Source organism: Peromyscus eremicus, chromosome 17, assembly GCF_949786415.1.
Source record: "Peromyscus eremicus chromosome 17, PerEre_H2_v1, whole genome shotgun sequence".
In the NCBI taxonomy this organism is placed as follows: Eukaryota; Metazoa; Chordata; class Mammalia; order Rodentia; family Cricetidae; genus Peromyscus; species Peromyscus eremicus.
Window position 1 is genome coordinate 58,025 of NC_081433.1, and position 21,980 is coordinate 80,004.

General features: G+C 52.9%; 2 protein-coding genes and 1 long non-coding RNA gene across 3 annotated transcripts; 2 read left to right on the forward strand and 1 right to left on the reverse strand.

Annotated features, from left to right (window-relative positions):
• Positions 1–1,487: 1,487 nt before the first annotated feature.
• Positions 1,488–8,583, reverse strand: Arsl (arylsulfatase L). Its single transcript, XM_059244415.1, has 9 exons — positions 8,396–8,583; positions 7,667–7,788; positions 6,789–6,911; positions 6,046–6,472; positions 4,802–4,938; positions 4,547–4,681; positions 3,722–3,884; positions 2,831–2,952; positions 1,488–2,629 (listed from the first exon to the last, which is right to left on the reverse strand). Exons 1-9 carry the CDS (start codon positions 8,566–8,568, stop codon positions 2,289–2,291), a joined length of 1,743 nt encoding a protein of 580 aa, XP_059100398.1. The 5' UTR covers positions 8,569–8,583; the 3' UTR covers positions 1,488–2,288.
• On the forward strand, positions 6,617–8,749 carry LOC131894201 (uncharacterized). The gene is made up of 2 exons (XR_009374869.1): positions 6,617–8,050; positions 8,440–8,749. It is a non-coding gene; the product is annotated as an uncharacterized LOC131894201 (long non-coding RNA).
• Positions 8,750–10,331: 1,582 nt separating this feature from the next.
• Positions 10,332–20,694, forward strand: Arsh (arylsulfatase family member H). Its single transcript, XM_059244792.1, has 12 exons — positions 10,332–11,182; positions 11,348–11,396; positions 13,400–13,425; positions 13,589–13,738; positions 14,015–14,136; positions 14,713–14,838; positions 16,182–16,605; positions 16,719–16,855; positions 17,786–17,920; positions 18,115–18,277; positions 18,429–18,550; positions 19,223–20,694. The coding sequence occupies exons 3-12, from the start codon at positions 13,406–13,408 to the stop codon at positions 19,573–19,575; spliced, it is 1,752 nt and encodes a 583-aa protein (XP_059100775.1). The 5' UTR covers positions 10,332–11,182; positions 11,348–11,396; positions 13,400–13,405; the 3' UTR covers positions 19,576–20,694.
• The last annotated feature ends 1,286 nt before the right edge of the window (positions 20,695–21,980 follow it).

The window sequence follows — 21,980 nt, forward strand, 5'->3', positions numbered from 1 at the left end:
GGAGGGGAACGGAAAAGGAGTAAGGGAAGGGCGGGAACAGGAGACGTGATTGACAGGACAAGGAGGGGAACGGAAAAGGAGTAAGGGAAGGGCGGGAACGGGAGACGTGATTGACAGGACTAAGGAGGAGACTGAAGGCGACAGACATGGAGGAGCTGGACCTGGAGACGTGATTGAAGGAGGCCCGGAGGCCCGGGGAACCCGGGAGCATATTATGGGATACGGTCAAACCATCAATGACAGGGTCACGGGCCAGGTGGAGGTTAAGGGGTGACCTGGTGGGGTTGCAGTGACCCCAGACATTTTTTAGCTACAGGTTTGGCGGACTTGGGTGAAGTGTGCGGATGCCCATCCCCCACCCCAGCCTCCCCTCTCCTCCCCAACCCGGGACCCACCTCCTCACAGCGATCCCCTGTGGGAAGCTATCTGGTTTAATACGGTTTATTCCGGTTACTCAGCCACCACCCCCACAGCCTCACCTTTAGGGTCTACTCAGTTGCAAGCTGGTTCGGCTTGGTTGGCAGAAAAATCTGAGACTCCGGATTAAGCCCCGCCAGGAGAACCCTAATACCTGCTCTTGTAATGGACTGTGGGGGTGGACAGTGTTATGATGTTGTATGCGGCAGGTCCTGGAGGGTAGAGCCAAGGTGTCCGGTGGCGGGTGAGAGACAGATGTCATGCAGACAGGGCTCAGTGACGTTTTATTCGTTGGGAGTTGGGGGGAGAGAAAGAGGGAGAGAGAGAGAAAGGAGAGGGGTGCACACCTCGAGGGAGGAAGGCAGGAGAGAGAGGAAGGGGTGGGATCAGAATATGAACAGACATAGATCCATGGCACCCAGGCTCGGATCATGTCTATGGCAGGGGGATGATGATGAGAGGAAGAGAGGGAAGAAAGTCGGGGGTGGGGGTGGGGGTGGGGGTGTAATGGACATCCGGTTCTCCAGTAGTTTTTGTTATTCTGTCAGTCAATTTAATAACAGTTGGCCCATACGAAATACATTGTGGGCCTGCACTGCTAAATTTCGGGTTTGGTACATAGAGCTAAGTGTCCCCCCGCCAAAATAAAAGACTCCCTCTATGTTCACCTCAATACTTCACCTGAGGTGGCATTCACTAGTCAGGTGGTTTCAATAAAGGTCAAGTGGGTATGACATCACACACACAAGTTCCAAATGTAGTTCAACATGTTTGGTCTTGATCAGAAACATTCCAACTCTCTTTGGACTTGGAATCTGTTTGGGAATTTTAAATTTTATTTCTGTATTTTTTTTGGGAAATTTCGATTTATATTTTGGGGTGAAAATTCCAATTTTCCACCCCACCTTACCCCCCAGTATCTGTGTCCTGTGAGGGAAGTCAGGCATGAATGTCACTCGCAGTCACACCTGCACCCTGGGAATGCCCAGCACGAGCACCCACAATGAGTTGTAGATCTGGTGTGGGCTCATGTGGGTCCTTAGAAAGAAGACCCAGAGGCACCTTAAGGATGATTTTAACCTTTCCAGCTGCAGGGGGACTCAGCCTCTAGCAGACTGAGACCTCTCCCTTAGCCAAGGGCTTTTTTATTGTTATCCAGTTTACACCTTTAGCAAGTTGATTTCCACATCCCAAAATATCTTATCTAAGCATCTCAAAGGGTTAATGCCCAATGCAAATTCTCCATCAAGGAACACCCTGGTTTGCCAAGTTTTTCCCAACCAAGTTTTGCATAACCTTTGCACCCCTAGTAAACTCCCAGGGAGCAATCACAAAAGGCAGATCACAGCTGGCTGTTAACACTCTAGAGTCAAACCTGGAGGAAGCCCAACAATGGTTGCTATGGACATAATTCTGACAGTGATGGACAGGCAAAGCTCCACACCTCAGCCTGCGTGGTGTCACATGAGCATCACTCCTATCGGTCACACCCCACGCTGACCCTGAGTACCCAGTGGGTTTCACATGAGTATCACTCTTCAAGGTCGTACCCACACAAGTGGAACATCCGGCAACAGCACCCACAGTGCATTGTGATGGCCTTAATATCCAATTCTGAAGGTGATGGACATGCAAAGCTACCTCTTGGCCTCAAGAGGGTGGGGTCTTGTGAGGGTGTCACGTGGGCGTCACTCCTCAAGGTCACACCTGCACCAGTGGAACACCCTGCACCAGCACCCACAATGCACCTCACCACAGGAACTCCCCAAACCCGGACCTACAATGCATTGCAATGGCTACAACTTCCAGTTCTGAGGTTGCTCGAAGTGCGAAGCCCCGCCCCTTGGCTCCACGTGGGTGTCATATGGGTGTCACTCCTCAAGGTCACACCCGCAGCGTGGGAACTCCCCGCAGCATGGTTGCAGCCATGGGCGCCAGATGTTGTAGATGGAGCCCAGCTGCTGGCGGACCTGGCTCAGTGAGTACCCTGCTGCCTCCTGCCGCAGTTTTCCCACTACCGTGTGGAACTCTGGCTCCAAGTCAGGCGTCAGGGGGTGGGTCTCTCCAGGGTCTGTAGACAGGTCGAAGAGCAGAGGTGGGTCATGCTCTGTCACGTCCCCGATGCACGGGCACACCTTGCTGCCATAGCAGGCACCTGCCCCTTCCGGGTGGAAGTTCGGGGTCATGAAGTGAACCTTCCAGACTCTTCCTCCTGTCGGTTAAATGGATGATTGACAGCTGCCAATCACAGGGATGAATGGCAGTATGTCTACTCAGGGGGAGGGGAATAGTACATAGCCCCGAAGAGTGACTTCATTGACTGATGGATGCCAAAAGGGGAGGAGCCTAACCCATGGCCACTCTTAACCAGAAGTATTCCCTTCCTATGGGGAGGGGCTATGTGTGTACTCACGGTCACGCTGCACCCAGCGCGCAGCATGCAGGAACACCTCACAGTAGTGCAGCAGGAACTCATGGTCTGAGTGTGGGGTCTCCCCTTGCAGCAGGGGCATTAGATTCTTCCCATCAATCACCCTGGGGGGTTGGTGACACATTGGCTGTCAATCAAACAGGTGCTCCACAATGCTAGTATGGAGGCCTATAGTACCACCTATCATTCAAGTCCTATGCTATCCCCCTCCCCGCCCCCCTTATTGTACCACGTGACATCACACCTGTCACTCAAGTCCTCTGCAGCCCTGTCCCCCCATTGTACTATGTGACAGCCCCACCTGACATTCAAGCCTATTTCCGGTGTGACGTCATTGCTCATCCACCCTTCTGCCCCGCACCCACCATGCGCCCACATAACCGCAGCAGTCACTGACGTCTGGTGTGATGTCACTGCTCACTGGTTCCATGGTTTCCCTCTCCCTCTCCCTCTCCCATGTAACAGCTGCTGACACTCAGGTTAACTTCCAGTGTGATGTCAGTGCTCACCTGTTCCCAGTTGCTCCGCCCCACCCTGTCCGCACATACATGACAGCAGCTGTACCCAGGCCCACTTCCGGTGTAACACCATTGCTCACCAGTCCTGAGGCTCAGCCCTGCATTCACGTGACAGCAGCTGCCACTCAGGCACCTGTCACCCAGGCTCACTTCCAGTATGATGTTAGTGACCACCTGTCCACCATGCTTGACCCAACCCCTGTGCCACACCTCTGTGACAGCAGCTGTCACCCAGGCTCACTTCAAGTGTGACATCATTGCTCACCTGTCCCAGGACCTGGACCCACCCCCAGCCCGCCCCTTTGTGACAGCAGCTGTCACTCAGACTCACTTCCTGTGTGACGTCATTGCTCACCTGTCCGTTGGCTCCGCCCCGCCCCCCAGGAGGACCACGGTGGGGAACACATCCATCATGCTCGTGGGCTCATCCACAACCCGCCCTGCGGGCAGCACACCGGGCCAGCGGAAGATGCCGGGAACGCGGATGCCGCCCTCCCAGCCGCCCATGCCTTTGCCGCCTGCGAGGGAGGGAACGGGATTCAGGCTGGGAAGGGAAAGTCAGGTGGGAGCTGGAAGTTGGTGGGAACCGGAAGTAGCAGTGAATAGAGGAGGGGCGGGGAACAGTGAGGGATCATGGGAGATAGAGACAAGGGCACAACCCCAGAATACCTGTCACCCCAGGAACTCAGAGGGATCATGGGAAGTGGGAGGGGGCCAGCAGCCAAGGACACTTGTCACCCGGGAACTGAAAGTGTGGGAAGAGAGTGAAGGGTGATCAGAGGGCAGGAGGGGCAGGGCCACCAGCCCGGGACAGCTGTCACTCCAGGAACAGGAAGTGGAGGGAAGAGAATGAAGGATCATGGGATGGAGGGGCAGGGCCACCAGCCAACAAACCTGTCACCCCGGGGTTCTTGAAGTAGGGGAGGGGAGTGAAGGGGAGTAGGAGGGCCAGGGACAACATACAAGAACACCTGTCACTCAGGGAACCGGATGTGATGAGAGTGAAGGATCATGGGCAGATGGGCCGGGCCACCAGCCCAGGGCACTTGTCACCCTGGGAACCAGAAGTAGGGAAGTGAAGGATCATGGGAGGGAGAGATGGGGCCACCAGCCAAGGAATGCATGGTCGAGGCTGTGGAGAGTGCTCCTGTTAAGTACCTGGGTGGAGTACCGAGCTCACCTCTGTACATCCCGTTCCAGCCCCCGAGCTGCACATGACCCACACGAGACTCCAGTGAGCCGCCATGGTCAGATGCGAAGTACACAAGCGTGTTGTCGGTCAGTCCTTCCCGGTCCAGCGCTTCCAGGATCCGCCCTGTGAGGACGGGCATGTGACCCTGGGGACCCTGGGGACCCTGGGGGGCCCTGGGGGGCGCGTGAGGACGCACGCTGACCCGGGCACTCCCACCAGCGCCTGCCACCCCCCATCACTCACCCACCATCCAGTCTAGCTCCTCCACATTGTCCCCGTATGGCCCGTGCTTGCTTCGCCCCCGGAAGTCCGCAGTGGTCACGAGGGGCACATGCACGTGCAGGAAAGACATGAACAGCAGGAAGGGGTGGTGCTTGTGGCTGCAGGGGGTGGTGACGTCAGCGGCAGAAGAGACAGAAACTCCCTGCCGGTCCCTCCTATTCTCAGTGATGTCATTGCCTCTGACCTCCTTCCTCCCTGATTTCCCGTAGTCCTGCCTCTTGTCCTCAGTCATTTCTGCCTGGAGCCTGACGACACTAGTACTGGTTTTTCCATCTCATCTTTCTATCAACTGTCTATCATCTACCAATCATCTGTCAATCAATCTGTGCCAATATCTGTCAACCATATATCTGTCAATCTGTACTTCTGTCAATCATGTTTCTTTCAATCTGTACCTATCATCTGTCAATCAATCTTTACCTATCGTCTGTCAATCATGTTTCAGTCAAACTGTACCTATCATCTGTCAATCAATCTGTACCTATCATCTGTCAATCATGTGTGTCCATCAATCTGTACCTATAAATGTTAATCATGTTTCTGTCAACCATTCTGTATTTATATCTATCAATCTGTATCTATACTTGTCAATCAATCATATACCTGTAAATCAATCTGTACCTATTGCCTGTCAATCAGTCATGTACCTGTCAATCGATCTGTATCTGTCATCTATCAACCATCCTTTACAGACCTGTCAATCACGTATTTCTGTCTTGTCTGTGTATTGATCGATCATCTATTAGTCACTCTCTGATCAGGCCTTCAGCTACCTATCAGCTGTCAATCAATCCCTCAATGTCCATTATCTGTTACCCATCGATGACTCGCCCGTCAATCATCCACCTGCCTATCTCTGCTCCTAGTCTCCATCCATCAGTCAATCAACCAATCAGTACCCATCACCCACCTCCTCATTTACTGATCACATAGACGTTGTTCTATGTCCAAGTTGCCGTCAATCCCGCCACCCTCTCTGCCTCCACTTACTTTCTGGCAGTCGAGGGTTGGAGACACCCCACCAAATGGTTATTGATTTTTTTCCTCACCCTGTTCCCATAGTCTATTTCAGACTCACGTGTACAGGGCAACTAGGCCCATTCCATGTGAATGACTGACAGCCGACTCCCCAAAGGGCACCATGGGAGGGAGAGAGGGCGTGGGGAGATGGTCAGGGATTTCCCAACATGCCCTGCGCTACTCACCTCTGCAGAAAGGTCTCCGCCTCCTGGAGCATGAGGCCTGTAACCCGCTCAAGGCGCAGGGGCTGCTGGGTCACGTTGTGGTTCCTCATGAGGAAGCAATCTGCGTAGATGATGAGGTCACCTACGTGATGCGATGCAGCAAGGAACATGGTGGCCACAGCAGCCAGGCCGAGGACCAGCATCCACCGCGGTGTCCGCAGGAGCCGGGTGAGTCTCCCAGCGGCCAGGGTGAGCGCAGCTAGCGCGGATACTTGGCCCCAAAGGTGCAGGCGGTGCTGCAGAGTCACACGCTTCTCCGAAGGCTCTGCCCCTGTGCAGTCCGCCATCATGCCCAGCGGCATGCCCAGGAAGTGCTGGAACCCGTGACTCAGTGGGTGGTGGCAGTGGTCGGAGGAGGAGTGACAGTTCAGACCCAGGTGCCACTTCCCTGGAGGGCGGGGGGAGAAACCGCATGGGCGGGTGGGTGCTGTTGGCCCAGTGACATCATCACCTGCTTAACATCCCATGGTCTCCTGCTTAGTCTCACCCCCTACTGAGTCAGGTGACGTCACCACCCACTCATTGATGATGTCACCACCCACTCCATGTCAGATGACATCAGCACACGCTCTATGAAGGATGACATCATCACCAGATCCATATGTGATGATGACACAACCAGCACCAAGTCTGGTGACATCACTACCCATCCAGGTCAGATGATGTCACCACCCCCTACATCCCAAGGACATCAGAGAACACACCTATGAGGCCCGTGACGTAGCCTTGCTCCTTCAGGATTTTTGCAAACGTGATCTCCTCTGCAGGAAGGCCACCAGAGCCTGCGGCCCACTGGAGGACACGGTGGCCATTACCGGAAGTCATGCCTGCACCGGAAGGACGATAAATCTGGAGAGTGTACACACAGTAGGACATGGAGCACACAATAGGATTCCCCTAGAGCTGCCTCCCACAGCTCCCAGCATGCCCCTGGTTCTGCCTTTCACAGAGGACCTCAGGAGTCCAGAATAGAGGGAGGAAGCTACCTCATCAGTGGCACATAGTGGGGGGGAGTGACGTCAGCAGTGGGGTCATACATGGATGGAATCATAGGTCCGTGGGAGGGACTTAGGAATGGGGCTTAATGAGAGGAAGTGACATCATTAGATATTGGACTAAGTAACAATCTGTGGCATTACAGAGGAAGTGATGTCAACAGTGAAATCTAGTGGGAGGAAGTGACCTCACCAAGAGGATCATCCATGGATATAGTAATCGGTCAGTAGGGGGATTTAGGAGCCAGGCCTAGGGGAGGAAGTGACATCATCAGTGTGATCATCCATGGATGTAATCATCACTCAGTGGGCTGTGGGTGGGCACTTAGGAGTGGGGCCTAATGGGGAAGTGACGTCATCAGTGGGATTATCCAAGGCTGGAGTCATAGGTCAGTGGGAGGGATTTAGGAATGGGGCCAGTGGAAGGAACATGCCTATCTGGAGGAAGTTGTGTCATCAGTGAGGTCTAGTGGAAGGAGTGACATCATCAGAAGTCCATGGAGTCATTGCTCGGTGGGCCATTGTGGGGGACGTACGGGTGGGACAGAGCAGAGGAAGTGATATCAGGGGCATGTGGGCCCACCCACCTATGCGGATGGGGTACCTCCCGGTGAGGAAAGCTGCCCGGCTGGGCGTGCACACAGCTTCAGCCGCCAGGTGCTGAGTGAGTCTCACACCACCTTCTGCAAGTCGGTCGATGTTCGGGGTCCTGGTGGGGAGGGGCGGGAGCATGGATCATGGAGTGGGGGGGCCAACACACCCTCGTGACACTGGCACACCCACGTGACCCCAATGTCAGCCTCACTGGGCAAGGTTGGCCTGGTGAGGCTCACTTCACTATCTGGCCCTAGGCATCATGGGAAATCCTGAACTGACACCCTGGGTGAATCAGGGTCAAGCACTGGCATCATGGGAAGGGCAGATCCTGATGCATTATGGGTACCATTGCGAGGAGTATTTTGGGTCTCCTGGTGAGCATTATGGGTATCCTGGTGAGGAGCATTATGGGTATCCGGGGCCCTCCCCTGTGGTGATATTTTGTGCTCTAATAAATAAGCTTGTCTGAAGATCAGAGGGTGGAGCTAGCCATTAGCTAATCATAGAGGTCTGGAGGTCTTTACAGAGACAGACAGGAAGTGACAAGACGGGGCAGGGACAGTAGCTCACCCTTTCGGTCTGCGGATTCAGTAGAGGTAGAGAGTCTGGTGGCTGGCTGCTCTTTCACTTCTCTGAACCCTTAGCGTTTACCCCATATCTGACTCCAGGTTTTAATTATTAAGACCAATTAGAATTCATGCTACACTCTCCTTCCTCACCTGATGGTGCTGTTGCCATAGCAGCCAACGTCCCCGATGCCCAGGTCGTCTGCCAGGAGCAGGAGGAAGTTGGGTCGAGACTGTGATGTGTCCAGGCACGTGACAGGGTCCAGGCTGAGGAAGACACCCAGTAGGGCAGCAAGGCAATTCCTGAAACACATGTGATATGTCATCCATCGATCCTGCTTCTTCTATCCCTGTCTCTGAGGCAGGGAGCGTGCATGTCATCACTGCAGTGCAAGCTGGGTAGCTACATGTGGGTCCAGGGATCCAGTGGAGACTTCTGGCCACCATGGATGTGTACAGGATTAATTTTCAAATAATTATAAACTGTCAATTAAGTTTCCACAAGGACTTCTGGGAGATTCTCTTACCATAAATGTGGGTGATGGGGCATGATGCTTCTAGCCTGAGAATTCCTATGAGAAGTAAACACGTGACAAGTGAGCATGTGACAAAAAGGACACCTGCCCCTCCATCTGCCTGCGTGATGGTGCAGCCCACAGTGGAAATGCCCCCACCCCGTCAATCATCCATAAAGGACACGCCCACAGCCCTCACATGTCAATCATACCTCAGGACATGCCCACAGCCCTCCCTTGTCAATCATCCCTCAGGACACACCTATAGTCCTCCCCTACCAATCATCCTTCAGGACACATACAGTCCTCATGTCATCCTTGAGGACACACCCACAGGCCAAACCCCTCACTGAGACTCTTCCAGGGAATTCTGGGTAATGACAGTTGACAGAGCTGTCAATGACCTCACTGCTGCCCACTTGCCCACGCCCCCCACGTGGACCTTAATGGATCAACTGTGACATCATCAGCGTGACCCTTTCTAGAGTTGCTGGTCAGGAAACTTGTTGGAGAGGACTGCTGGAGACCTGATAGCACCGGAAACGGAAATAGAGGGGCCTGTGTGTTACGGGAGAGACCCGCCAGCGCGCCCATTTTTAACTTCGGCTCAAATTGAATTTAGAGATAAATTTCATCTTTTAGTTACCGACCCCTGGGCACTCCATGTGTAAATATTTTGATTCCTGAGGATTTTCCCATCCTGCGCAAGGCTGGGATTTTGCCAGGGCCTGTGGGACGGGAGCTTGGTAGAGTCGTGATAAATTAAATATTAATTTTTAAAAACCATTAAAAAACTTTAATGTTCTAAAACTTTAAAAAACTTTTCATATTTGAGACTCTCGCTCTTTCATAGGCTAAAAACTCATAGAAATAATGGTTTTGACAGTTTCCCACTTTGTCTACTTACTTATTTTTCAAATGTGCCACGCTGGGACAGGCAAACACAGAAGCCCAACAAGTGGTTTTTTATTTTTTAATTTTAAATTTAATTTAAAAATTTTTCTTTATAATTTTACTTTAATTCAACTTAATTTTTATTTTCATTAAATTTCCACTATTTTTCAATTTTATTTCTAGTTTAACTTTCGCCTCAGTGTGCTTTCCTATTTCATTTCTGTTTAGATTTCTTTTAAATGCCATTTCCATTTTCCTTATTCAACTTAATTTCTGAATTTAGCTTTTGATTCTCATCCATCTTAATTCAGTTTAGTTTTCCCAACTCTTCCTCGTCTTTCCTGTCTACCTCCAAGCTCTTTTTCTGCAAAAAATAACTTTTGTTTCGTTTTGTTAACCAACGTTTTTTCACCCCCAGGTTTCCCACGCAGAGCTACACCAACCCGCCGTGACGGACCCTCCCCCGTGCACAGAAAGGAGCCTTTGAAGTATTTTTGGTTTTCTCCCCAGGGTGGGGGAGGGTGAGCGTTCTCTGCTTCCCTCCCCGCTCCTTTTCCCGCCTAATTCCCGCTGTAGATTCCCCCAGAAGACAAGGCTGCCCGTCTTGGGATCGCGGGCGCAGCCCCCTCCCTCTGCCCCTCCCCCTCCTGCCCAGACTCACTTGTCAAGGCCCAGCAGCAGCATCTGGTCGGTTACAGCCGGTTCTGACCTAGCTCGCCACTGTCTCCTTGGTGTCCCCCAACCCCCACCCGGAGGAACTGGTCTGTCTGGTTGGGCGGGGTCGACAGGGATCACACTGGAACCCGTTTTCAGCCTACTTGGGCCTGGGCAGCCAAGATTCATGTTTAATTTTATTTTATTTTGGGAATTCCCGTCCCACCTCAGCCACCCCGAAGTCAGATGCTGTAAGTTTCTGTAGAAATAGCTACAGGGGAGGAGGTTAGACCAGCAGGAGCTGCAGGACTCCCTGACTCCCTTAAGGTGATCTGTACAAGCTAGCTTGCTGACACTGGGACAGTAGCAGCAAGTGTAGGAGCCTGACTGTGCATGGCCAATGTGGGGAGTGCCCAGCAATGACCAAGGCTCTCCCAGCATGCACCAGGCTTCTCCCAAAATACAGAGACCACTCCCAGCATGTACCAGGCCACTACCATAATACACAGGCTCCTCCAAAAAGACACAGGCTCCACCCATAATACACAGACCCATTCTGTAATACGCAGACCCCTCCCCTTCCATAGTAAACAGGCCCCTCCCATAATACACAAGCCCCTCCCTTAATACACAGGTTCATGATACACAGACCTATCCAGTAACACACAAGTTACACCATAATACACAAGTCCATCCCAGCATGCACAGGCCCACCCCATCATAAACAAGCCCCTCCCAGCATGCACCTGCCCCTCTCCGTTTATTATTCATTAATTCCCCCCTAGATTCCCCACGCTGGTGATTGAAATGTGGGCAGCTGAAGTCCTGTGAGACCTGTTGCTTGACCTCTGTGTGACCGCAGCTTCATTTCTTCCAGGTTATCATTAAAACTCTGTATAAAGAGCTCAGATTTGGGGGGGGGGTTGTAGTCTAGACTCCCTAATTAATATGTAATTATGGTAATGAGGACAGTGGGGTACTTAATTATGGTAATGAGGCAGGGATACCAGGATATGCTAATGAGGCCTGACCATTGTACCAGCCTGGCAGGAATGACTCTCTGCATGTAGGAGCCGCAGCAGGAGCTCAGGGTGAGTGTGGTAGATTATTCAGTTTATTATCATAATGCTGGGGGGGTCGGTTGCTCTCCGTGACCCTTGACCTTGGCAGGGGGGAACCCCAGGGTTGGTGGGATCACGTGACAGATGTTGAGGGAGTTTCTGGAGTGTTGTCTGCTTGGGGACAGGAACTGTCTGTCCCTCCATTTGTCTGTCGTGATGAGAAATGGCATGTGTTTTTGATTGACAGCTGAGACTGGGGTCCGGGTCATGATAGGAAATGATCTGTGTTTGATTGACAACTGTGACTGGGTCTGGGTCATGGTGGGAAATGATATTTGTTTGATTGACAGAGGTGACTGGAGTCCAGGTCATGATGGGAAATGATATGTGTTAGATGGCTGTGATTGAGTTACTGATCATGATAGGAAATGATGTGTGTTTGTTGGGGTCAGGGTCATGGTGGGAAATGAGCATTTGATTGACAGGAGTGACAGGAGTCTGGGTCATGATGGGAAATGATCTATGTTTGATGGTCAGGGGTGACTGAGGTCCGGGTCATGATGGGTAATGGCGTGCGTTTGATTGACAGGAGTATGTAAATTTCTGTGTGTTTGTACATTATCCCAGGATGACTTGGGGGAAATCACAGAAGGTCACGTGGTTCTTATGTGACGTCAGGCCGTCCCAGCACACACCCTGTTTTCTGCGATACCCTGTCTGACCCTGCCTGTCTGGCTAAGTAATTAAGGGTGCAGGGAGTGATGGGAAAATTTAACAACTGCCCAAGTCCCCTTTGAACTTCACCCTTGACCCTGAGCGACTCCAGGTTCCCGCCCACATCACAATTAGGACATCATAGCTGCTTCTAGACGATTGGGGTCACCCCAGGGTGACCCCGTGACATCAAAGACCCCGGAAGTATAATTACTGTTCACAGCTCTGCCTCTCCCAGCCCTGGAAGTGTTTGTAATGAAGCCACAGGGACTCTCCATCAGAGCTGCAGGGATTGATGGGAAGGTGCTTGCACTCACCTGGGCCTCTGGGTGCATGGCATTCTGGGAGTTAATAAGGAATCAGTGGTTATAATGGTTTTAGCCCGGGATATCCCACATCCTTTGCCATGTGTGCACAGGGTCTTCTTCCCATGTCCCCAAGGGCTCATGCTTTAGTGAGGGTTTGTGACCTGGGGTCAGGGATCAGGGCTGCTGCATGGGAGTCTGGGGGAGGGGTCAGAGTGGATGACATCAGGGATGTGTGCACCTTTTTTCTCCACCATATAATTCCCTGCCATCCCAGCATGCCTTGCAACAGACTGGCCTGTGCTACTTACTCCCCATCCGCTTATAGTTTTTGTTATAAATGTGAGCCATTTCTTTCTAGACGTCCCATGATGCTTAGTGAAAGGAGGGAGGAATAAGTTGAGCTGGTGACTCAGAGCATCTTGGGAGGCTGTGAGACAGCATGGCATCATGGGAGCATGGGGTGGAGCAGGGCATCATGGGAGCAGAGGGTGGAGCAGAGCATCATGGGAGCAGAGGGTAGAGCAGGGCATCATGGGAGCAGAGGGTGGAGCAGGGCATCATGGGAACATGGGGTGGAGCAGGGCATCATGGGAGCAGAGGGTGGAGCGGGGCATCATGGGAGCACATGCTGACACCCAGCTGCTGATATCACAGTGGACCGGAAGACGGCTTCCTGTGTCCCTTTGAAGGAAAGGCCCACAGTTACATAACTCCCTCCCTCTAGGCTCCGCCCCTTACAGGTGGCCCCACCCCTGACTAGTGTCACTTGCCGGGAAACAGGTCATTCAACGATCTCAATAGAAAGCCATGTCATTTCCTGTAAACCTGAGAAATATTTCCCACCTGGCGTTCAAATAAACCCCGCCAGGCAGCCATGTTGTCCCAGTTGATCTAATAGTCTATCAGAATGACATCAGCATGACGACATGGCCAGGTCACATGCAGGTGACACGTGATCAATATTACATTTTTTTTTTAAAATTTATTTTTGTGCTTTGCTTCCCAAAACAGAAGAAGATGCCACTGCAAGGTGCATGGTGAGAAGATACATTATTTTCTGTGTGTGGGCGTGTCTGAGGGATGATTGACACGGGAGGACTGTGGGCGTGTCTGAGGGATGATTGACACGGGAGGACTGTGGGCGTGTCTGAGGGATGATTGACACGGGAGGGCTGTGGGTATGTGGCCACCTTTCCCCAGGACCCTCCATCTGTGGCTGTCCGTCTGCTTCACCTTTGTGGACACGGATGGCGAGTTTGTGACCCGGAACTCCCGCCCCAACATCGTGCTGCTCATGGCGGACGACCTCGGTGTGGGGGACCTAGGCTGCTATGGAAACACTTCTGTCAGGTAAAAGCAGTCACGCCCTCAGCCCGCCTCCTTCCAGTGACGTCACCCCCAGCGGTGGCGGCCATCTTGCAGAAACCCAAGTCCGCCCACAGGAGAGCTGGCCACAGAAATCACAGTAGCTCATGCTACTCTAATGTGGGCAGTGACACAGGCAGCCACCCTCTCCCCCTCTCCCCCTGCTGTCAAGTCTTGATTGACAGCTGGGAGGCGTAACATGTTGACCCATGATCTCTCCTATCCCAACCGCCACCACGTGACCTCCCTGTGACCACGCAGCACCCCAAACATCGACCGTCTGGCAAGCGAGGGCGTGATGCTCACGCAGCACCTGGCAGCTGCGTCCACGTGCACACCAAGTCGCGCAGCCTTCCTCACAGGGCGCTACCCTGTGCGCTCAGGTGGGTGTCATGCATCAGCTGACATCATTGCGGCAACTCCATAACCAGCATGCACTGCTACGTGAACTCAGATGGGTGTCCCTGATGTCATTGTGGGCAGCCTGCTACCCAGCATGCACCACCCAGAGTGCTCAGACATCATCACTGGCAGCTCCCTACCCAGCATGCACAGTGTGTCTGCCATTGCCTGACCAGATGTCTCTGCAGAGACAATGTTTGTTGGCTTGTTTCTCAGTAATATATGCTAATTGGCACGCAAATAAATTTGCATATATGTACATATACTTCCATGTCCCTCTTCCTTGTAGTGGGAAATCCTGGGGTGCTGACATCATGATGTTGTCCATTGTCCATGGTGCTGACATCATGACAGAGTCCTAAGGGTGTTGAAGTCAGGATACTATACTGTGTGATGACGTCATGATGGGATGTGGCTGTGCTGCTGTCATGATATCCTCCTAAGAGTGCTGATATCGTCCTGTGGTGCTGATGTCATGATAGCATCCCGAGGGTGCTGAGGTCAGGCAGACGGGTTCAGATGGCAGCTTTCATGATCCCTGACCTCTGCTACCCTAGGCATGGCATCACACAACAACATGTACCGTGATGTCATGTGGCTGGGCGGGTCAGGCGGACTCCCGAGCAACGAGACAACGTTCGCCAAGATGCTGCAGCACCGCGGATACCGCACGGGGATCATAGGTGAGGAGTGGGGGGGGGAGGGTCAGGGTTCAGAGAGAGGAGGGGAAAGGGAACGGGGTCATAGGTGAGGGGTCAGGGGTCACAGGTCACAGAGGGGAGGCATGAGAAGTCATAAGTCAGAAAGGAGAAAGGTGAGGAGGGGAGTGTAAGCGTTGCGGCTGGGATGGAAAAGTATTCTGGCCATGGGGAGCCGAGGAACACAAGTCACAGTAAGTGTGGCGGCAGCTTAGAGCCCTGCTCCAGGGAACGCTTCCCCATTGGAACAGCTCTGCTCCGCTCAGCCCAGGCTCCGGCTCTGCTCTGGTGAAAGAAGGTCTCCCCCAGACCTCATTCAAGAGATGCATAGGGAGGGAAGAATCTAAGAATCCCACCTCAGCCAGGGTGGGGGGCAGCAGGGAAAAGGGCAGCAGCAAACTGAGCAGGTGCAGGGTTTACATTGGCTCCTTAGGGGCGGAGTTTTCCAGGAAGATTTTCAGGGTGAGGTTTGGTCAGACTTCAGTCCTTGAGCTCAGATTGGCTAGATCTCGTGCTCCGAGATTAGTTACTTTTCCGCTTAGTTGGTCAGGGGCAAATTTGGCCCTGGTTTCAGGGCCAAAGGATGTTTCTTTCACTGTTCATTTTTGGCCTTTTGGCTCTAATTTCAGGGCCGGGGCATATTTCTTTCGCTGGTTCTGATTCTAGGGCCAAAGAGTGTTTCTTTGGTTTCAGGGTCAGGGCATATTTTTTTGGTTCTGGGGTCAGGGCTAAAGTGTTTCTTTCACTGTCTCTGGATTCAGGGCCGGGTGGGTTTCTTTGGCTGGACCTTTTACCCTACAGGGAGGGAGTCATAACTGAGGGTTAAGGGGTCACAGGTCAGAGAGGGAAGGAATGAGGACAGGAGGGGGTCATAGGTGAGGGGGGAGGGGAAGAGGTCAGAGGTGAGGAGAGGTCAGAGCTGAGATGGGGTGGGATGTCCTGACAGAAATCTCCTCCTAGAGGGAAAGGTTCATTTAGTTCTCAATCCTGGGGTCACAGCCCAGCACCGAGGGGAAGTTAAGGCAGGATTGGAAGTTAGCTGGTCACGTGACATGTGCAGTCAGTTGCAGTGATGGGTTCCATGCTGGAGGCCTGGTGTGGAGGAAGGTGCCACCCAGAGTGGGCGGGGCTTTGGCTGTCCCTTACCTATTGGGAGACTCATACAAAGCCCTTAGGCTGTGTTTTCCATTGAAGATGATGTAGGCCGGGAATATTATACACATGTGAAAAAGGGGCGTTTCCTGCCTAGGATGACACAAGGGCGTGACATCGCTAACATGATGACATGTGCCAATGACCTCACCCTCACTCTCCCCTCCCCGACACAGGGAAGTGGCACCTGGGCATGAGCTGTGCATCCCGTGGCGACCACTGTGCGCACCCGCTCAACCATGGCTTCAACTTTTTCTATGGGATGCCGCTGGGGCTGCTGGGGGACTGCGGTGCCAGCTCCTGGCCGGAAGTGCACCGCAGGCTGCGCATCCAGCTGTGGGTGACATCAGCAGCGCTGGCCACCCTCCCCTTCCTGCTGCTGGTGCCCCGCCTGGCACGCTGGTTTTCTGTCCCCTGGACACTTGTGGCCGCTTCTGGCTTCCTGGCGGCGCTCTTCTTCCTGTCCTGGTTCAGCAGCTATGGCTTCGTGCGCAGGTGGAACTGCATCATCATGCGTGACCATGACATTGTCCAGCAGCCAGCCGAGGAGGCCCGGGCATCTGGGCTGATGCTGAGGGAGGCACTGGCCTTCATTGACAGGTGATATCATGTCCTGCGCAGGGCCTAGGGGCAGGGCCTGAGGGTGATTGACATGGGAACGCTGTGGGCGTGTCCTGAGGGGTCATGTGACCCCCCCTGAATTCCCACCACAGGCATAAGAGAGGCCCATTCCTACTGTTCCTGTCCTTTCTGCATGTGCACACGCCCCTGCCTACACGCGGGAATTTCGTGGGTCGCAGCAAGTTTGGGGCATATGGGGACAATGTGGAGGAGCTGGACTGGATGGTGGGTGAGTCTCACATGACCAAGTGAGGAACTGCATATGTAAAGAGCACAGGAAGTAAATTAGGCAAATGTTTCATGGTCATTGGGTGACATCATGGCGTGATTTAATAAGGAAACATCCTGTGATCTGAGTGATGGCATCATATTGTCATTTAACATCATCAGAAATAACATCTGTGTGAACTCTAGGATGCTGTTGTTCAGTCATCACATATGATATCCCCCCAAGACTCCCTGGCAGAGAGCGCTCTTACCCTAACCCCGCCCCCACCTGCCTTCTCTTTGTGGGACCCACCCCTTACCTGCATGCACAAGGTAGGCCAGGCCCCCGCCTCAGGCGCTCACCTATGCCCTGCCTTCATCACATGTGCTCATCTAAGGCCCCACCTGACCCACGAACTTCCTGCAGGCCCCCCAATCAGGTATTTATCATATGTCCCGCCCCTGCCATGCTCACCCTAGGCCCCACCACCGCCCTCATGCTCACCCTGGCTCTGCCGCTAGGCATCACCTTAAGCCTTGCCCACTGTCCATGTGCTCAACCTTGGACCCTCCTGATGGGTAATGTCATTCTGTACGCTGTGAATATGTGTCACTCTGATTGGTTGATAAATAAAGCTGTTTGGCCAATGGTGAGGCAGAATAGGGTTAGGTGGGGCATCCCAACCAGAGAGGAGGAAGGAGAAAGGCAGAACAGAGGAGAAGCTGCCACTGCCATGAGAAGCAAGATGTAAAGATACTTGTATGTTACGAGGCAAAGTATAGATTCATAGAAATGGGTTAAGATGTAAGATCTAGCTAGCGAGAAGATTCAGCCAATAGGCCATACAGTTTGTAAATAATATAAGCCTCTGTGTGTTTATTTGGGTCTGAGCCGCTGCAGGTGGGACACAGAAAAACTTTCCACCCTCCCACTCTCCCCCTCCCCCTCCAGGGAAAGTCCTCGCTGCCCTGGACAGGGAGCGCCTGACCAATCAGACCCTGGTTTACTTCACGTCGGACAATGGCGGCCGCCTGGAGGCCAAAGAGGGCAGTGCTCACGCAGGAGGCTGGAATGGGGTCTACCGGGGTGAGGGCTCCCAGCATGTGCTGCTGTCGCCCCAGGCTCTGTGCGGAAGTCAAAAGCCACCTACACTGTGTTCGCCACCATTCCCAAAGGGTGGCGGGCGCAGGATTCGAACCTGGGACCTGGGGCTGGGCTGTAGTCACCCCACCTGTGCTCAGCCCTCTCACTTACCCTGCTCCATATTGGTCACGTGACAGGAGGCAGTGGCACTGGTGGCTGGGAGGGCGGAGTGCGTGTGCCTGGCATCTTCCGGTGGCCCACAGTGCTGGAGGCAGGACGGGTAGTCGAGGAGCCTACAAGCCTCATGGACCTGCTCCCCACGCTGAGTCATGTGGGTGGCGGGATCCTTCCCCAGGACAGGTGCTGAGGGGGTGGGGCGTGTGGGGGCGGGGCCTGAGGGATGATTGACGCGGTGGAGTTGGATTTGTACTGAAATCCCGCCTCCCTCCCTATGCCCCCTTCCCACCCCCACCCCCACCCCGTGCTTCCGTTTCTGTTTCTCTGCATGAAGAGTGATTGATGGCCGGAACCTGATGCCGCTGCTGGAGGGCCACGTGCAGCGCTCGGACCATGAGTTCCTGTTCCACTACTGCGGCGTTTTCCTGCACAGTGTCCGGTGGCACCAGAGGGACTGTGAGTGGGCACAGGGGTGGGCAGAAGCAAAAGGAAAGCGGAAATGGGAAGAGGAAGGGGAAATGGAAGAGGAAGAGTTAGGGGAAGAGGAAGTGGGAGGCAGAGGGAATGAGGAAACAGAAGAGGAAGTAAAAAGAGGAAGGGAAATGGAAGAGGAAGAGGGAGCAGAAGAAGAGGAAGCGGGAGGGACGAAAAGGAAATGGGAAGAGGAATAGGAAGTGGAAATGTAAGAGGAAGTAGGTGGGGAAGGGAAAGAGGAAGGAGGGGTACCAGAAGTGAGGACAGGAAGGGGGAGAGGAAGTTGGGAGGAAGAGGGAGGGTAAACAGAAGAGGAAGGGATGGGGAAACTAAATTGTGGGGAAGAGGGAGGGGAAACGAAGAGGACAGGATGAGGAAGTGAGGGAGAGGAAGAGGAAGTGGGTGAAGAAGAAGCCTCTGAAAGTATCTCGAGGTAACCATCCTGGTCCTGTGACCTTTGCACGACACCTTTCGATCAAGCATCGCTCATGCAGTCAGTCAGTTATGCTCATCTCCTCACAATGAGGTCACCTAGTCTCGCCCCCCCCCACACACACTGTGGGGCATGTTCCTGGGGTCCCACTCCATGAGGTCCTGGATTAACAAGGAAGGAAGTCCATGGGGGTCATGTCACCTGGTTCTTCCCCTGTGCAGGTAACACCGTGTGGAAGGCCCATTATATCACCTCCAACGGCTCCCCGGAGGGCTTGGATGCCTGCCATGGCAGTGGCGTGTGTGCGTGCTCCGGTGATGTCACCCACCATGACCCGCCACTGCTCTTTGACATCTCACGAGACCCCGCCGAGTCACGGCCGCTGAACTCAGAGAACGAGGCGCTGTTTGACGCAGTGCTCAGCAAGATGACGACGGCAGTGAGGGAACACCGAGCCACCATCACCCCTGTGCCCCAGCAGCTCTCTGCCTTCAATGCACTCTGGAAGCCCTGGCTGCAGCCCTGCTGTGGCGCTGCCTTCCCATTCTGTGGCTGCTCAAGGGAGGATGCTTGAGTGTGGTGCTCCCCAAGAGCTAGATGCTCCCCATGAGATGCTACATGATGGAAGGGTGCTCCTCACATGGTGCTCACTGATGGCAGGGTGCTCCCCACGTAGTGCTCCCTAAGAATCTGTGCTCTCAACACAGTGCTCACCAACAACTAGGTGCTACCCACACAGTGCTTGCCAAGAGGGATTGTCCTCACACGGTGCTCACTGACTGCAGGGGTGCTTGCCAGGTAGTGCTCCCTGTTTGTTGCACCAATGATGACCTGGCTTCTCATACAGTGCTCCCTCAGTGGAAGTGCCCCTTAAAGAGTGCTCTATAGTGATTGTTATATTATGTACCCTAATATATTATGTACCCTAATAAACTTATCTGAGAATCAGAGAAAAGAACAAGCCACTAGATTAGACATAGAGGCCAGACAGAGGTGGCACACACCGTTAATCCTATCACTGAGAGGCAAAGATCCGTCTGGATCTCCATGAGTTCAAGGCCACACTGGTAACAGTCAGGTATGGAGGCACACCTTCAAATCCAGCACTTGTGCCTTTGCTTGGAGGCACACATGCCTTTGATCCCAGGAAGTGACATGGCTGGGTGGAGAACGGTGTACAAGGTGTGAGGAGACAGGAACTAAGCAGCAGTTCAACTGTAACCCTCAGGGGTGAGGACTCAGAGGCTTTCAGTCTGAGGATTCGTGGAAACAGAATCGGCTGAGGAGTTGGTAAGGTGAGGTTGGCTGTGGCTTGTTCTATTTCTCTGATCTTTCAGCGTTCACCCCAATATCTGGCTCTGGGTTGTTTTATTAATAAGACCTTTTAAGATTCATGTTACAGTACTCACTGACTTGCACTGAAAGGGAAAAATCAGTAGCTCTCTTGAGAAATGCTATCCCTCCCCCGCCAAAGGTATTTGCTGACCAGCAGTTTTAGAGCTGACCAGAGACTGAACTTATGGGAAAATAAGACTGGAACAATAAATCTGAATTTATATATCCTGGGTTCAGCAAAAACAGGATATAGGGAGTTAAAAAAAAATTATGTCTCTGTAGATACCCTGCATCCTGTTAGCAACTAGTAATCTCATGCTCATAGTTCAGCCAGTAACTTCAAAGAACTACCTCACCCCTAGCCCCCTCATCCAATCACAAGAAGTGAGTGCTCAGGGCTGTCCTCCTCCACCCGCTGTGTCGAGTGTTGGACACGGACTAAGCCCGGGCTTGCTTTGTTATTAATAAACCCCTGTGTGCTTGCATCGGATATCGGCTCAGTGGTGGTCTTGCTGGGGGGGTGGTCTTGTGACACTGGTACAACAGCACCAACCTCCTGGGTGCTCCTCCTGTGGTGCTCACTGACAGCAGGGTGCTCTTCACAGTCTTCCCTGAAAGTGGGATGCTCCTCACACAGTACTTTCTGTCCATCATCCATCTCTCAAAAGGTGTGGGTTACATGTGATGTCACAGGAGACCAGAGCCTCAGTTTCCCCAGCAGGTCCTCCCTGTTTTTCTAAAAACAGAGAAGGGGCTGGAGAGATGGCTCAGAGGTTAAGAGCACTGACTGCTCTTCCAGAGGTCCTGAGTTCGGTTCCCAGCAACCACATGGTGGCTCACAGCCATCTGTAATGAGATCTGGCACCCTCTTCTGGCCTGCAGGCAGAACGCTGTATACATAATAAATAAATAATTCTTTAAAAAAAAATAAATAAATAAATAAATAAAAACAGAGAAGACCGGGAAGATAGAGAGATCTCTGTGTCAAGTATCATATTATAAAAAATTAACATACATTGTCATAGATTAAAATAAATTATCATACATTATAAATGCTACCCCTGCTTCTGTTCTGACCCATGCAGGGGAATTATGGGTAGAGATGCAGCTGATGATGGTAGACACACCTACAAACACGTCATGATGTCATCACGCCTCCAACACTGAGCAAAAGAATAAGGTCATGACGGCATCTACTCTTAGACACTAACCAAATGACATTGTGATGTCATGTCTCTGACAGGAAGCCAACGGACATGTAATGACGTCATCAAGTGGCAGACAATAACACACTATCGCCTGCAGTGTCCCTCGGTCAGTTCGAATTCAAAGCTCAGCGCAATGAGTCCACGTGCCGGACGGTCCGTCTGCCTCACACCCAGAACAGCAGCAGGCGGCATGGGTGGCGAGATGGTCACGCGGAATGGACATGGACGGGTCCGTCACTGTCACTAGCACCCACGGCTGGGCCTCTCTGCTCTAGTTTCCTCGTGATGCACTCTAGACGCCCTGTGGTCTCCAGCGTTCAGTACCCGTGGACCGACGTGTGCTGCCCTGCATACGGTGCAGGGAAGGCCATGCACCCCAGGAACTCCCACAGCACGCGTGGCGTTGGGATCACTTCAGCCTGGCATGGGATTGGCT

What these genes read in the sequence shown, in the direction of transcription:
- Arsl (XM_059244415.1), bottom strand. Translation starts at nt 8,568, where the DNA reads ATGACATATCACATGTGTTTCAGGAATTGCCTTGCTGCCCTACTGGGT. An exon ending in GAGGTACCCCATCCGCATAG is followed by an intron (nt 6,912 to 7,666) that starts GTGGGTGGGCCC and finishes CTTCCGGTGCAG; the next exon opens with GCATGACTTCCGGTAATGGC. An exon ending in GCGCTGGGTGCAGCGTGACC is followed by an intron (nt 2,630 to 2,830) that starts GTGAGTACACAC and finishes TTTAACCGACAG; the next exon opens with GAGGAAGAGTCTGGAAGGTT.
- Arsh (XM_059244792.1), top strand. Translation starts at nt 13,406, where the DNA reads ATGCCACTGCAAGGTGCATG. An exon ending in ATACCGCACGGGGATCATAG is followed by an intron (nt 14,839 to 16,181) that starts GTGAGGAGTGGG and finishes TCCCCGACACAG; the next exon opens with GGAAGTGGCACCTGGGCATG. An exon ending in GGAGCTGGACTGGATGGTGG is followed by an intron (nt 16,856 to 17,785) that starts GTGAGTCTCACA and finishes CTCCCCCTCCAG; the next exon opens with GGAAAGTCCTCGCTGCCCTG.